The sequence below is a fragment of the Vipera ursinii genome (genome assembly GCF_947247035.1).
Source record: "Vipera ursinii genome assembly, chromosome: 2".
Classification (NCBI taxonomy): Eukaryota; Metazoa; Chordata; class Lepidosauria; order Squamata; family Viperidae; genus Vipera; species Vipera ursinii.
In genome coordinates this window covers 200,453,143-200,470,757 of record NC_139513.1, presented here as the reverse complement: position 1 = coordinate 200,470,757, position 17,615 = coordinate 200,453,143, and the positions used below count along the sequence as shown (strand labels likewise).

The window sequence follows — 17,615 nt, the reverse complement described above, 5'->3', positions numbered from 1 at the left end:
GTTCAACCAAGAAATGAAAGGCCTGCTGAAATCCATTGTATGCAAACAACTCAACGTTAACAATCAAAAAATTGTCTTGATATTGACTTTGAATTCTTGACCTTATCTATTTTTGTTTTACCACACACAAAGCTCTTAGGTGCCCCATTTCTACTTCATTTAGTTTTATGCCTCACTTCTTTATAGCAAAGCATTTACTACAATGTAAATTTGTAGCACAATTATTCTTTTATACATAGCTATTTTGATTAGCACATCATATTTTCTGTTTTTCTTTCTTTTCGTCAACATTTGCACATATTAAGATATCTTCATCCATTATCTCTTTACTAAACATTCTACCAAGGAAGACAAGGATGAACAATACAGCTATCAAATTTCATTTTAAAGAAAAAGGTTGTATAATTAACTAATATGCTGATTAGGAAAGGTACTTTTATGTATACATAGACAAAACAAAGCTAAACTCAGACATAATAAAAACTATCCCTAGAAAACTTGTAATAACCCCACAATTTTGTGTAAAAATTTAGTATCAGTCTCCCATATTATCACCAAATACTTTCACTTTTACATAATTGCCAATGAAACTGCATCTATATGGAGGGAAGTGAGTAGTGGGGTGGCCCAGGGCTCTGTTCTGGGCCCAGTGCTCTTCAACACCTTTATCAATGATTTGGATCAGGGGACATATGGGGAACTCATCAAATTTGCAGACGACACCAAGCTGGCAGGAATAGCCAACACAACAGAAGGAAGGATCTTGACAGACTTGAACATTGGGCACTATCTAACAAAATGAAATTCAATGGTTAAAAAAAAGTAAGGTTCTACATTTAGGCAAGAAAAACCAAATGCTCAGGTATAGTTTAGAAGGTACCTTGCTCAACAGTAGTAACTGTGAAAGGGATCTAAGTCCTAGTGGACAATCACTTAAATATGAGCCAGCAGTGTGCTGCAATTGCCAAAAAAGCCAACACAGTGCTAGGCTGCATTAACAGAGGGATAGAATCAAGATCACGTGAAGTACTAATACCACTTTATAATGCCTTGGTAAGGCCACACCTGGAATCCTGCATCCAGTTTTGGTCACCACGATGTAAAAAAGATGTTGAGACTCTAGAAAGAGTACAGAGAAGAGCAACAAAGATGGTTAGGGGACTGGAGGCTAAAACATACAAGGAACTGTTGCTGGAATTGGGTATGTCTAGTTTAATGAAGAGAAGTGACATGATAGCAATGTTCCAATATCTCAGGGTTGCCACAAATAAGAGGGAGTCAAGCTATTCTCCAAAGCACCTGAAGGCAAGACAAGAAGCAATGGATGAAAACTAACCAAAGAGAGAAGCAACCTAGAACTAAGAAGAAATTTCCTGACAGTTAGAACAATTAACTAGTGGAACAATCTGCCCCCAGAAGCTGTGACTGCTCCAACACTGGAAGTTTTTAAGAAGAGACTGGACAGCCATTTGTCTAAAATGGTATAGGGTTTCCTGCCTGAGCAGGGGTTTGGAGTAGATGACCTCCAAGGTCCCTTCCAACTTTTTTATTATTATTATTATTATTATTATTATTATTATTATTATTATTATTATTATTATTATTATTATTATATTGTACTGATTAGGATGGAATACAGGAAATCAAATTCAGATGATGTTAATTTAATTAATTTCATTTAATACACTGACTTTAATAAACATTCTAAAATGATTAATAGACAAGGTTAACAGGCTTCTTGCATAATGTCATAGAAAAAAATTAGAAAACTACCTCCTCCATTTTATGCTATTTTATAGTCTGTTTTCCTATACTAGCTTAAAATTGGTATCTACAGCTATTATTTATAGTAATAAAATTATTCTTCCATTTGAATAGCTCTGAAGCTAATGAATTAAAAAAATCTTCAAAGATTATACAATATTCCTGTTTCTTTAGGAATTCATATTTTGTTAAGCAAAGGAGAGTGTTCCAAAGGAAAAAGTTGACTTCTCAGTTTAATTTCTAAAAGAAAATCATGTAAATGCATGTTATAAAATATTAGGTTTGATCACAACAGAAAAAGACCGAACAGCGATAGTGTAAACCATTCATCCTACCTATTTACTGAAGGTTACAGTTCTTTTCATTCTATTCTATATGGAAAAAACCAATCTATCTTATTGGACACATTGTACAGAATGTCTTGTCTAATACAGAAAACAACTACACACAATTTTTTATGATATAAGGAATATTTGTATTATATTTCTATGCTGCGGCAATCAAAAATTATTCTTGGAGGCTTGCATAAAAATGCTATGTAAAATAACCTGACAGAAAAATAATGACACAGTGAAATTATGCAAATGAAAAGAAAATAGAATATACTGTAGCAACTACAGCTCAAATTATGGGAAGGATCTCTGAAAAGGCTTGTTTTTTAGAATCAAGCATAGAGGAAGCCAGCCTGAGCTCCACTAAGAGGCTATTCCACAGTGTTGGCGCTTCAGCAGAAAAGCAGTACCTCCTTGTCTCCAATCCAAAAGATGAGAAATATTAATACTACTAATTCATGTTTATTATTACTCACACAAACAGAACTAGAGAGGACTGGAGGATAGAACCTTACCAGTTTACCAAATAAGGTTGATTCTATTCACAAATGAAAAACTTATCTGCATTTGGAATGTCGATAGCGTTATTGTTGCTCACATAAAATGGTGGGGGAGGGGCACACTTTAATGCAGTCGCTCAGGTTTCTCCCACCCCGAGATATGCTTATGGGACTTATCTAGAACTCAAGAGCTATTCTTGAAAATAAAGATGTTGCTGAGTAGGTATAGGAATTGGAACTAATGCAACATTCTTGTTTAACTGTATATTTAAATTAAATAGCCCGAGCTATATAGTTTGATTAGCCTCCTGATACTTTTTACTGTGAAAATTCTTTCCTTCCTCTCTATTTTTTATTGCACACCTAGAATATTGTCCTTATTCCTGGAAGGATATTGACAAACTGGAGTGCGTCCAGAAGAAAGCAACCAAAATAATTAGGGTCCTGGAAAGAAAAATTTATGAGGAACACTTGGAGACATTTGGTATATTTAGTCTGGAGAAGAGAAGACTGCAGTCAGACCTGCATTTGAATGGTTGCCATGTAGAAGATAGATTTGCTTCGTGTTGTTTCAAAAGACAGGCCGAAAAGAAATGGATTTAAATTATAATGAAGCAAATTTCGATTGGATGTAAAGGAGCATCTCCTAATGGTGTAAGCCAGACATGTCAAACACAAGGCCCGGGGGCCAGATCCGGCCCGCAAAGTGGTTTCATGTGGCCCGCGAAGCCATCCTGGAAACAGTAAGGGAATGGCCCCCACTTCCTTGGCCCTGGCCCAGAGACCCTCCTTCTGCCAGAGACCCTCAGATCTGTTCCACTCCTGCCCAGGCCCCCATAGGCACCCTTGATGAGACTAATGTAGAGCTGGCCATGCCCACCCAGTGGGCCACACGCCCTCTAGCCACGGCCACCCAGTAGGCCACGCCCACCCTGGCCATACCCACCCAGCCCCCTGAGGGCAACCGCAATGCTGATGCGGCCCTCAATGAAATTGAGTTTGACACCTCTGGTGTAAGCTGTTCTGTAGTGGAACAGATTGCAGTGGGACAGGGTGTGGATTTTCTTTGCTGGAGGAACTTAAATGGAGACTGAATGGACATCTCTTCGAGATATAGTATTAGGATTTCTACACTCAGTTGGAACTGAGCCCAATTAATGTTCTCAACTTCAACTACCTCTAGTTAGGTGAACTTTAATTCTTAGAATTCTCGGCAAGGGTCATCTCGGCTGTGGAATTCTAGGATCTAAAGTCCTTGCATCTGGAAATTGCCAAAGTTTGGAAACACCAGACAAGATGAGTTTTATAGTCCTTTCTAAACATTATATTCTCTGACTCTATGTGTGCTTTAGGAAATACAATAAAGGTGATAGGGTTGTCCACTTCTCTTCAAATAAAGGTACATCAGAAATATATAGTTAATTTCAGACCACATAAGCCAGCAAATATTTGGCACTGCATATTATAACTTTCACTACGGCTATAACACGAATTATTTTATCTATAATTGCACTGGATGCATATGCCTTTTGAGTATGATTTATACAGATTGTACCACTCTGATTTGAAGTCTTCTCTAACATCTTCAAAATAGGCATCCTTGTTGAAGAATGTGGCAGTAGTTCTAAAAGTATTAAGTATGATGCTTTTATGAAAGAGTACACTAGCAATAAGGTTATTTAAGGCTAAAAAATGAAAACAAATAATCAAGTGAATTACCAATATTTATTATTAATACAGTATTAAATTTATGTAAGGTGATAAATATAGAGAATAATTGCTGAAGATGTGAGCACAGAATTTGAACAACAAAAAACTACTATATGGAATAGATATACCTTACCTTGGACACACTTTGACAAATCACGTAAATTGAACACATAATGAGATTTTGCTGGTGTTGGGAGCAGATCAATGCTCATTCTTTGATATATTTCAACAGCTGCCTCCACTATACTACTTGCACACTGCCTTACTGCTTGGGCAAATTCAGCTAGGAAGCCTTTCAGAATAGCCTAGACCAAGGGAAAAATAATACAAAACACAAAGCTAAATATTTTTGTTTCTTTCTTTTACAATAGCTTTGATTTTAAAAAACACTAAAAGTGAACCTAGAGCTCTGTATCAACCCCCAAAAACCCAGACTCTGTAAAAGGTGCTCACATTCTTCATCTACTCTGAGTACCATTTTTCCATTTTCTACATCTACAAATATTCCCCACTCATTACGATGGGAGGACCAGTTTGTAATTTGCAAACGAATTAAACCAATAAGGAAGCATCTGAAAGGAAGAACGTTATGTTTCATTGCCAAACACATACAAGGTTTTGGATCAATGCAGCTGATGGAAAAATTCTATTGTGCATCAGAGCAATTCATCCATGCACAGTTGGAACACATAGATTTGGCTTGCACTGTTGCTTTTTTAAATACTATAATTTTCTTTCATTTGTAAAACCACAGAAAGAAAGAATGCCTCTGGAAGGTATACAGAGAACATTATGTGTACAAATGAGCATTAAACGTACTAATATTTTTTAGCCTGAAAATCTTTTCTCCAGAAAAAGGGGTCTGAAAAAAGATAAATTGTGTTAGTTTGAACATAAGGCAATCTTGTCTAGCCTTGTTTATTTAAAAGATTTCTATGGGCACCCATCTTCAGAACAAAACTCTCAGCAGCTCAAAACAATACTAAAAACCAGAAAAACAATTAAAACAATAAAGCCAAAAGCAGAAACTGGGTCTGATTGTTTATTTATACAGGTATCTTTGCTACTTTACATTCTAATTTAAATGAAATTACCAACAGCTTTAGCCCAGCTGTCTATCTGGACCTCGCACTACTGCTAAGCTTGTAAGCCGCCCTGAGTCTTCGGAGAAGGGCGGGATATAAATGGAATTAAAATAAAATAAAATAAAATAAAAATAATGTGCTATGACAGAAAACCCCCCAAAATATACTTTTAGTTTATGTACATAGATGGTGGTACTCACCTGAAAAATTTGTTTAAGGCTATGTTCAGAGGGTGTTGGAAGGCACAGCATAGCAAAATGTCTTATGAAACGTGGGGTAACTGGATTACGTCCACCACCAGGAGGTGCACAAGCTGAACAAATAGTTACGTCCTGGAGAGTAGATTGCAAGATGACTTGTGTGAGAGGTTAACAATCTGTGGTGCTATTACTTCTAAAGATCTCTGCTTCAAAGAATATATTTATAAGTAAACCATAACTCAATATAATTACTCCATTCTTACTCCAACTTTTAATTTGGTATCAAAATACCTGCATTATGAGCATACAGGTTTAGCTTGAGTTTGTACAATTCTGTGTTCTTCTACAGTTTTGAATATAAAGGAATCCAGATGGCATAACACAGGGAACTTGACAAATATTGACCTAGCCAAGTAGAAGAGTAATTTGATCAGAAAGCTGCTGTCCTCTAGTGGATTGTTTCTTCTGGTGTTTAAATTTCAGGGAAAAAAATCAACAGATTTTACCTTCATTACAGCACAATCACTGACTATACCACAGATTAATAAATCGGGGGGGGGAATACATAGTGTCGTGCAGAGTATTCAAAACAGGTGCTTTACAAAATGTACTATTAGTAATGGAGCATCTCTTTAAAATAACTCCTCACTCACATCTGCTTCAAAGGCTATTTCTGGCCCTCTGTCTATGTGTGTATACGTAGGCACTTAGTTTTGTTAACAATCCCAGCAGAAACATTATCTTGGAATATACTTGCAGAAAACCAAAACCAGCCTTTAAACCAACTGTGCAGCCTTGCAAAGGACGCAGCTTGCATTAACACTATGAAGACAGACACTTCAGTTGTGCCTCGCAAAAAGCACTTCTTCCAAAAGTTTTGCAAACTCTTATGCACTCTGTCACTGCAACGTCTTAGTCCACTTCTTCCAAAGTACAGCTGTGTTCCTGGTAAGCTCCCCATATTATTTGGCGGCTTGCCAAGGACGTGATCGACTGGGAGAAGACAGCATGCAAAGGTCAAGCTCAGACGCTATTTCATCGTGCTCCTTTCAGCTGTAATTGTCATGTGCCCTCTGATTCAGGTCTGGAAATCCAATCACACTGAAAAAAAGGGCACGTGAGGGAGGTCACCTTCACCCATTCTCCCTTCTGGCCTAATCATTCACATGGTAATGAGGCGAAGGATTGGGGAGCACTGGGCACCTGTGGTGACGTGAATAGCTTTTAAGCCTTAGGCAGCCCAGATATGCCAGGACAGCGTTCTCTCTGAAACAGAATAGTTTACGGCACATGGTTGCATTTCCTGAAAAAAAGGGGAAATGATTTATCATTCCTGCCTCCATTTCTCCTGAGGGTCCCTCCTGCTAGTTATATCTGATCCAACCTGATATTCTGTCTTAGAGCTAGGAGATGCATGTCAGTAATGCAGGTCGCCGGGTAGCCAACCTTGAACATTTTCAGCCCATTTTGGAGCATCAATTGAAGGATTACACGTCAAAATAGGAGCCCCGGGCCTTACCGAGGTTTAACGTACCCTTTTTGATTTTCATTTTAGATCAAAAATTGCTAAAGAATGCACCTCTGAAAAGCAACCATTTTGTCACTGATTGTTGGCAGCTTGATACGGTATGATATGTGCGTGGACCAAACATACACTGAAAAGAAAATATCACAGATGAAGCAGTATCTGAGCTTCCGATGGAAGACTGGGATGTGGAGGAAAGACATAATGGAAAGGGAGTGTTCACATTTTCTGTTATGAACAGAGCTTCTCTCCAAATTTACTGCATCTTCTTTCTCTTACTGCTACAATTGCCTAGAGTCATTGGAAATTGGGCTGTATACTAATTTAAATAAGAACAAGAACCACAACAATTGAGAAATCTTCCAAGTACAATGACTCTTTTTGGCAAACGGTGGCACAAAAATATGGCCTAGATATACACAGAGAACAGTAGTAGATTAGCAGTTTGTTCCACAGGGCAAAACCTCCATTACATTTAACGCCACTCTGTTTCTTGCTTGTGTGAACTGGAGTGAAGAGAGTCTTGAAGAAACGACAAGTCTCAAAACTCTACTTGTATCAGAATTCGGCCTTTGGGAAGAAGAACCTTAATTAGCACTATTTATAGCATGTCTCTGATGAAACATGGAATTAGAACAGTCAAAGGCAGTGAAAATAGACTTACGTGGATTTCCTTCCAAAACAGTTTATCTCGGTCATAGAATCCTCCAAAGTCTTGGTACTGTCTAAGTAGCTCAATAGGGGGCTGTGAGCCATAACGATCCAGTTTCGGCATGTTTAGATCATCCACAAAAATGACAACTCTTTTTTTCCCTGGTGCTCCTAAACAATACATGAGGTAAGAAACCATTGCTGGTAAGCCCTGCCACAGAATAAAGGTCTTTATACCAAATATTTAGTATTTTGGTGTATAGTAATTCGGCTAATTCTAATTCTTCAAATGTTCATTTACACATAGCAATGTTGAAAAATCCTAAAGCAAAGCTTTCCAAAGAAAGAAGCCCTACTGCAAATTCTGTGAAGCTCCATTTAGGTCCTTGACCTTAAACAGATACTGTATAAGAGAGAAAGTGAGGTACGCTTCTCATAGTAGGCTTGAAAGAAATATGCCTGAAAAAGGATGGTGGGTAGATTGTGTGAAAGCACAAATCATCGTTTGAAGAGCCATATTTAAAAATAGACAGTCTCTTTCTCCCATGTACCACACACATCTATGCTTGCTGATAGAAGAGCAAACTGGTTATTGAAGACTGCCATTTGAAATCAGCATTTGTCTGGGCTCTGGCTTCTAATCTGTAGTGTTAAGAGAAGATGGACAGCTAGCTGTTTGACAAACGTCAGGCAACACAGTCCCCTTGGGAAATCAATAAAGTAGAAGCTGCTTGACCCAGAGGAATAAGCCTAATGCATGCAAAAGAAGGCAGGTTGACCAGCTTATTGGCAGGTGTTAAGAGTATTTGCCACCCAACAATACTAAGGAAGGGTGCTGATAAATCTACGCATAACAAAGTTAAAAATGTCATTACTTGTTGTGAAAGGGACTTGGCAAACAAAAGAAGGTAGACAGGATACTGCCCTAACATGAAAAAAAGGACACTCCCGTAGGAAGCAAACATTTGGACACAGCACTATTTTTTTCACCCTGTGAAAAAACAGGAAGAATGGATCTATATTAAAGGCTGCCAGTTTACTTCTTCTATGGTCTGATTTAATCTCTAAATGAATTGAGAATTTTATTAATAAAATGGTGGCCAGGATTGAATGATTTCCATATTACTGTCATATCAAGAGGACAACTGTCAGGCTCAAAATCAAAAAGGGCACGTGGCAATTCTTCCAAGCTGAGTTCTTTATTGTTCCACAGCTACAGACAAAAGTTTGCCAGACTAAGGACTCTACTATCTGCATCTACAATACACTCTGTGGGCTATTAGGGAGGTGCTGTCTTCATCCTCTTTCTCTCACATACAGTATCAAGGCTAAGTTGCCTCTTACTCTTTTGGAATACACCTCCTGGGGGATCCATCTCCTCACTACATTCCATTGCATAAACTGCACACAGACAGAGAGGAAGTTCTTAGAGATATACTGTATATTTTACTAACATTTCAAAAAAACATTTATTAAGAAAATACAAGAATATATAATTTGTAACTGTAAGGATATATAATGGGTTTTTTTTTAACAAAGGTAAAATGACTACCTTACAGCAAATATCTACTGTATGTAAAAAACTATGTGCAATAGAGTTTGAGCAATATTCTGCATTTTTGAATCAGAAAACGTAAAGCTTTATCAGAGGCAGAAAGGGAACAGTTTGCAAAATCCAATTTGGACTAATGACCAGCGGTATTATATTCATGGGTGATATAATAGTTACTAAACAGTTGTCTATAGTTAAAACCTGCTGAGGCCTCTCTGAAGTGAGACAATTGCCAGAAAGGATGAAGGCATATGGCAATGTTTTAACATCCCTTCGGCAGGACGAGCAGTTGCAAAGAAAGCTTATCATATCCTTAATAAGGCTTCCTAAGTAGGAAAAATTGAAGCAATTGACTGGACAACAAGAGAAACTGAAGAGGTCACACTGAAGGGATGAGAATTGTCAGAAGGCATGCAAATTACAGAGGGAAACAAGCCAATCAGGTATGCTACTTTTGAATGCACACAATTTAATCACCAATAATGGCATTTAAAAGGCTATTTTCAACAAAAGAGAAGTCTTCTTGCCTTATTGCACGTATTCTTCAATAAGCCCAAGCATCAAAGTCATGGCTATCAGAAGAATTCAGTTTGTCAAACAAGACTTTAACACCACAAACCACTATATATTTGGCAGAGTGGGCTTGCTGACTAGTCACCTAAAGACCACATCTGAGAACTAATTGATCTTCCAGCGAACACTGAAATAAGGCATATAGTTTTCCTAAAGGGAAAAAAATGGTAATATGCCATTCAGGGCAGAATTGGTTGAGCTCCGGATGGCTCCTGACCTTCGCTCTTTCCGCCGTGATCTGAAAACGTACCTATTTGAACAAGCCGGCCTGGTTTAATGGGTTTGGGGTATTTTATTTAGTATTTTTAATTATTTATTGTAATGGGCTAGCTCTATTTAATCTTATTTTTAACTTTTGTATATTGTATTTCTTATTGTATTTTTATTGCCCTGTACACCGCCCTGAGTCCTTCGGGAGAAGGGCGGTATAGAAATAAAATAAAATAAATAAATAAATAAATAATGTGAATTTCTGCTCCCCACATCCCTGTCCATGCCACCTTTCCAATAATAACATAAAGCTGAAGGTGAAATAAAGAATACATAAAAATTACTTTTTAAGATTAAAAAGTACTTGCCTAAAATCACCGAGACATAATCAAATAACAAGAGCAAAAATGTTGAGAAAGAAGGCAATCATAAACATTAGTAATTTGTATTGGAGACTGGAGTATTCTACAGGGGTCTGTACAATTATTTCTGAGAGTGGGAATTTAACCTGTGCAAGTGTTAGTGACACAAGATTGACAGCTGCATCAGAAATGACAATTGTATTTATAATAGTTAATGTATTTACAAGAAATAGATTATAGGGCTAATCCAGGGGTCAGCAACCTGAAACAGGGAAAGAGCCACTCGGAACCAGTTCCCTCACAAAAGGAAAAACTGGGAGCCGCAAAAAAATGTGTCCACATGCACATACATGCGCGCATGTGCAGAACAGGGTTTGACAGAAGAGTGGAGCCAAGGCGAGATATGGACCTACCCTGCATATTTGAATTGATTGGTTGAACTTTTTTAGTCCCACTTTTTTTGGGGGGGGGACTGCACATGGCAGAGGACTGGGAGCCGCAGGAGACGGCTGAAAGAGCCGCATGTGGCTCCGGAGCCACAGGTTGCAGACCTGTGGGCTAATCAAAGCCTGGCCCTTGGATAACTACGTTGTAGCAGGAAAAGAGTCAGAGCATATTGTATGTGCAGAAGTCAAAATTGAAGCGATCTCAGATTAACTGTCTTTCAGATAAAGAGCAATAGAGTGATGAACAAAGAGGGTACAGAGAGTAAATCCTTAACTCTCCATTTACAAACTATTTTCTCCTTAGTTATTGAATTCAGCCCTCCAAGGCCTCCAGCAATTTGGGATCTTTTGTATCCACTTCATTTTTCTGATAGTCTTTTTACATTTCCACAAACCTTTCTTGGTTGCTTTGCTCTATCCCCCTCAATCTTTTCATCCTTAGCTGCTCCTCAAAATGCATGCCTCTGCTTCAGTCTTCTCAGATGAAATCGTTCAGATATATAATATCTGATTTTGATTTTCAGTCCCTAATTGTTGATCATGCCAGTGAGAGATTATATATGCATAACAGAAATACATGGAAGGCATCGTATTGGGGAAGGCTACTTTTGTGTGCGTGCACACTTTTGAATGAGTGTTGACTCCTGGTAACTGCCTGAACAAGTCCCTACAGTTTTCTTGACAAGATTTCAGAAGTGAGTTGCCATTGCTTTCTTCCTTAGGCTGAGAGAGAGAGAGAGTGATTTCCCCAAGACCATTCAATTGTCTTTATGCCTAAGGCACAATTCCCTGTTTCTAGCCCGATGCCTTACACCAACTTTATACTGTATATTCCATGCTGTAATAACACATACTGTGTAACTTAGATATTTTTACAGTATAATGTATGAGCAATAGCAATAACACTTAGACCTATATACTGTTTCATAGTGAGGTATTAAATCACAGTTATAAGAGATCTGGCTGACATTAAAAGATAATCACAGTGCATACAATGGCACATGCTAAGCTAGGATGCTTCTGTTAAGCAGTGATGAAATTGGTACATTTTCTAGAATCCAAACAGGTACTGTGATTTTGCACTAAGATGAAAAATGCTAATGTACCATTTTCAGAACAACTGTGGGATTATTTATTTATTTACTTATTTTTTAATTTTTTTACAGTTCTGATCTCCCCCAGAGAGGGACTCTGGGCAGTGTATAACAATTAGTTGATTATTAAATTAATCAGTTAATTTAAATCTGAAACAGAAGTTGTCAAATGTTCTGTATCCACGCTTGGGTAGAAGTAGCGGTAATAGATTTCTTTTCTCTACTGGATATAATGGTATTTATCTTATATTTTCTGGTGAAGGTTGGAGTGAACTATGACCAAGTCCCACCAGTAAGTTTAAAGCTAAAATCAGACATGTCAGAGCACACTGACAGTAAGGAGGCAGACAGACATAAATAATATGTAAAATAACTAGTCTACTGTAACTGATGCAGTAAATCATCTTTATGTTCTCTTCCAGCGATATGTTGTTAAAAGTAGAGATCAAAAGAAAGCCTTTGAAATTTTGATTGGCTGAAGGCAACAGAAGATGAGAGATAGCCCATGATCATCAGAGTTGAATTTTTTTTACCTTAACTGTCTTTAGTAGTATAGTAGTATAGTTATTTGCATCTAAGGCAGCTTCTTCAACCTGGAGATCATCAGATCTTTTGGCACTGCAAATCCCAAACTCCCAGCAGCGAATATAGGGTTCAGATTTATTTAGAAAAGCTCAGATTTATTTAGAAAAGCTGCTGTAGGGAGTTAATCCCAGGGGTCCTGGCAAAGTAGATTAATCTTAAAAAGGAATTTTGCTGTTTCTGTTGAAGGCAAAGAGAGACACGTAATTCTATCCTCTTTTCTTTAATAATAGATCAGTAAAACAAGAACAAAATATGGCCAAACCTTGTTTAGGTTAGAAAGCAAAATATTTTTTTCTCCTGAACACGCCTATTGACAAGATTCATACAGAACATGAAGAAGAGCTCCAACATGGAGCAACACATCTGAATCTTGACAGACTAGATAGAACACAGGGCCCTATCTAACAAAATGAAATTCAACGGTGAGAAAAGTAAGAAAAACCAAATGCACAGGTATAGAACAGATGGTAGCTGGCTCAATGGTAGTAACTGTGAGAGGGATCTCGGAGTCCCAGTGGACAATCGCTTAAATATGAGCCAGCACTGTGCTGCAGTTGCCAAGAAAGCCAACAGAGTCCTAGGCTGCATTAAAAAAGTAAAAAAGTCCAGATCACATGAAGTGTTAATACCACTTTATAATGCCCTGATAAGACCGCATTTGGAATGTTGCAACCAGTTTTGGTTGCCATGATATAAAAAAGATACTGAGACTCTAAAAGGAGTGCAAAGAAGGAGATCAAACAAAGATGATTAAGGGACTGAAGGCTAAAACATATGAAGAATGGTTGTGGGAATTGCACATGTCTAATTTAATGAAAAAGAATGACTAGGGGTGACATAGTGGTATTCCGATATCTAAGGGGTTGCCACAAATAAGAGGGGGTCAACCTATTCTCCAAAACACCTGAAGGCTGGGCAAGAAAGCAATGGATGGAAACTAATCAAGGAAAGAGCCAGCCTAGAACTCAGGAGAAATTTCCTGACAATTATAACAATTAATCAGTGGAACGACTTGCCTCCTGAAGTTGTGTGTGCTCCAATACTGGAGATTTTTAAGAAGAAGAGATTGGACAACTATTTGTCTACAATGATATAGGGTTTCCTTCTTGAGCAGGTGTTGGACTAGAAGACCTCCAAGATCCTTTCCAACTGTTATTCTGTTATTTCTACAAAAAAACTTACTATTCATTAGAATCTGAGTTTTCAACATATTTTCAACATATTTGATAAACATCAGCAGTTGGGAATTCCTGGAGAGGCTGACTGAAAAACCCTCATTAAACTAAAACTCAGGTTAACATAATAGAACATAATAACATGAATATATTAGATTTCTCAAATGCCAATAGTGCCCTCTTGTGTAAAAGTGTTGAAACATACAATTAATATTGCACCCTATATTCATATTTCAAGACAGTTTTCCTTTTGCTATTACTTTGAGGTACAACTATATTATTTCACATTCAAATCTGAAACAGGAAGAAGAATATTAAGGAATTGTACCTGTCAGAAAGCTAATTTTCTTCAGTTCTGTTAGGTGATCAAGAGGTACAGATAAGCAAACCAAACAAAAAACAAAAGTAAATAATCAACTACAAGAAAAAGAATGTATTTACTTATCTTTACCTAAAATATTTTTTCTTTTTTTTTCTAATTTTGATTCAATAATCTCTTGTGTCCTGGATGAAGAAGTCTGAGCAGAGAAATTTAAGTAAACAGGAACGTAGCCAGCTTCATCTTGTATTTTGTTAAGCAGTGATCTTGCAACTACAGACTTTGTAAAAGAAAAAGTAGATAAATAACAGGACATGTAGATACTGTAATTCCCTCCAATATTTACTCTACTGCTACACATGGACCAGAGTACAGAATCCTATGAGCAGTAATACATTTCCCAATCATATTTCTTCCATTTCTATGGGGCCAAAAAAATGTTCGCATGCAAGTTTTTTTTCTCTTTTCCCATTCCCACTAAATAAGGGACTCAACAGGTCTTTCAAAATATTTATAATGCATTTATTTATCTTCTTCCTTTTTAGCTGATCAGCCAATACTGAACTTTTATAACTTTTATAATGAAGTTATGGTTGTAATGGAAAATTAATTTTCCCAAATGCAGAAATTATGACTCTTCCTGTAATCCTTCACAGTCTCTAGAGTTAACATCAAACCAGAGGCAACTTGGTGTTGCTTACATGCGGGTCCCTTGCTCCTGGCTGTTTTTGCCAAATTGACAAAAAAGAGTTTTGTGCCAGTTTGCTGCAAGTTCCACTGCTTTGGGATGTTTGTGCAAAGTCATGGCACACATTCCAAGGCGCTCTCTCTCTCTCTCTCTCTGTCTATCTCTGTGTGTTTGTATGTGTGTGTGTGTGTGTGTGTGTGTGCGTGTGTGTGATTTTTGTGGCAACAGACAGGCTAATTGAAGAGATGGGGAGAAAAGGGTTGAGTCAGATTGGGACTGTGGTGTGAAAGACCACCGTCTTGATTAGAACTGGGAACAGAGCATACATGGCACTCTTAATTGAAGAACGGTGATTCGGCCTCCAGTAGGGAAAAATGTTCAAGTCTTCTTCTCTACATATGATGCCTCATCTGGCTCACAGTCCTTGTGCTGTTATTTGTTAAATAAAAAATAATTACACAACACCCAAGTGTATGGTGAGAATCATAAGGTTGGGCCTTAGTAAAAAAAAATTGCCTTAATGAACAGTCTTTTAAATGTTTTTTTTTAATAAGTCCTTTTGAATCTGTTGTCTTGTTTCGTTTTCAGAACAAAATAATTTCACTATGTAATCAAATAATTCTTACTTTGCCAACTCCAGTAATTCCTGTGAACAGCACGGAATGTTGGACAGCTAGCAATTTTTCCATTAGAAAGCCATAGCGTACAGTGTCAGTGGTAGGAACAAGCATTTCAAAAAATGGTACTGTCCTTTTGTATTTAAAGGTTGGTATAATTCGCTCCCAAGGATCCAAGCGTTTTGTATCGTAATCAATGTAAACACTCCACAGATCACCAGAAGTTGGGAGCTAGAAGGTGAAACAGCCATGTTAATATTCTACCAAGGACTAAGAGCAAAGAATATTTCTATTAATACAGATATAGGAGTTGGAACCATAAATTGCTCAGATTCTTTCATCCATAAACTAGCAGAAATACATTCTCGGGTTTTTCCTCTACAGTAACGAAGGCAGAATTTTGTTCATTTATCCTCAGAATTTACCATTAAAAAAAAAATAATCTAAAGCAGGTATTACCCTATGCATTTTGAATCAGCAAATAATGAAGGAAAACTTTATTTATTTCACGTGTTTGCCAGTTATTGTAAATGAGCTTTACTTAAGTTTTGAACCAAGAATAAATCTTACAGAGTGTAAGAGCCAAGAGTGGTGTCTATGAGTCTTTCAGAAGATAGAAAATTATATCAATGATGCCATCAAGTGCTGTTTTTTTATTTACTGTGAAAGACCTGGAGGATAAATAGAGTAAAATCACCTTGTTTTCCTCTTCCACACCCACCCACCCACCCAGAAATCAGCAGCAAATGCTGACAGAGGGGGCAGGCAATGGGAAAGCTGCCTTTTTAACATCAGTGCCTGTCAGCAAACCTGAAAAAGAGCTGACAGGCACAGATTGGGTGGAAGTGGGGGTGTTTTCATCAGATAAATGAGAGAACCCCCCACTTCTCTCTCTGCAGCTTCATGGAACAACCTCTGCACCACGCCTGTTTAGCCTGTTTTTAAACTAAGGTTTAGTCTACTGAGCTTGTTGTTTTAAAAGTAGCTGATCTAGGATTCTGAGCCACAGGTATGCTTGGAGACCTCATTATGAGGAACAGCCCAGTTTGAAAGATTGGGAATCTCTTATTGCCTAAATTATAATAGAGAACTGGGTCCAGAAATCAAAGGGAAAGAGAGGTGCTTGCATTAGCCTAAAATAGCCAAGAAAGCGTCAAGTTGTTCATTTGCATACAAGTTGTCTGGCTCCAACACCTGTTCGATAATTGCTGAAATGCACCAGCAATGGCATGATTGCTGCAGTTTGTTGTCTGTTTAAGGAAACCTTACTTCAGCCAAAACACCTCTTGAAAGTGCCATTCCAGGGGTGGTCCCCATCCTTCAAAGCAGAAGCAATTCAGGGTGAGCCGAGCTGATCCAGCCCTGAAACAGGTTAGAAAACTGGTCCAGAACATGTTAAACATTTCCAGTTCAGGGAACTTATTTCCAGAAACTGCTGGATCATCTCCAGTTCAAGAGGAGGTTTAGCAAGATCTACAGAGAAAGAGAACTTTCCCGAGTTCCAGAATGTTCTCTTTCCAAATATTTTCTTCCCAAATCTGTGAATTTTGCACATTCCTGCCCTAATATTCTTTTAAAGGGATGTTTGTTTGGGCGTATATCTGAATCCAGAAACATTTGTGAATATCTCTTTTTAGCGGTTGAATAAAGGAAAAATCACTCTTGTTTTATTGCGACATGATAATGAAGAGCATTACCACAAAAGCCAAAGTATTATTCCCACAATATATTTCATACCTTGGCATCAGGATTATCTTCAAATTGCTGTCTTACAAATGTATCAAAGGCATCCCAATAGTTCTCCATTATATTTCCACCCACAGACCACAAATAACAGAAGACAAATGTCTGGCACACAAGAGAATTTAACCGGGATTGTTCCTGTTTAGATAGGAAAGGATGATTAGGGCTAGGTGACTACAAAGGTGACTTTGATAGAAAATAATGTAAGAAAAATATCCTTGAAGAATATGAATTTTGCAAATTGAAATTGATCTTCCCTGGGAAATGGCAGGCTACTTTAAGGAATATATATTCCACATATCTTGAGAAAGAAAAATATTTGGTAGTGTAAAAACATATGTGCACATTATATTCATATTTTATAAGATTTAAGCATTATGCCATTATGAACAAATATATTAGAATTTTAATACATCAATTCTCAATTAACTAATATTCACAATATTCAGAACAAATATAATGCATTTGTACAATACACTCATCC

General features: G+C 37.5%; 1 protein-coding gene across 1 annotated transcript in view; it reads right to left on the bottom strand.

Moving 5' to 3' along the window:
* Positions 1-17,615, bottom strand: part of DNAH6 (dynein axonemal heavy chain 6) — a gene marked incomplete at its 5' end in the record, with an annotated part of 188,976 nt that overhangs the window by 105,651 nt on the left and 65,710 nt on the right. The window contains 6 exons of the mRNA XM_083353480.1: positions 4,440-4,611; positions 5,592-5,723; positions 7,781-7,938; positions 14,216-14,363; positions 15,398-15,619; positions 17,126-17,269. Of these exons, the coding sequence (XP_083209606.1) occupies positions 4,440-4,611; positions 5,592-5,723; positions 7,781-7,938; positions 14,216-14,363; positions 15,398-15,619; positions 17,126-17,269 (976 nt within the window). The remainder of the gene's footprint in view (positions 1-4,439; positions 4,612-5,591; positions 5,724-7,780; positions 7,939-14,215; positions 14,364-15,397; positions 15,620-17,125; positions 17,270-17,615) is intronic.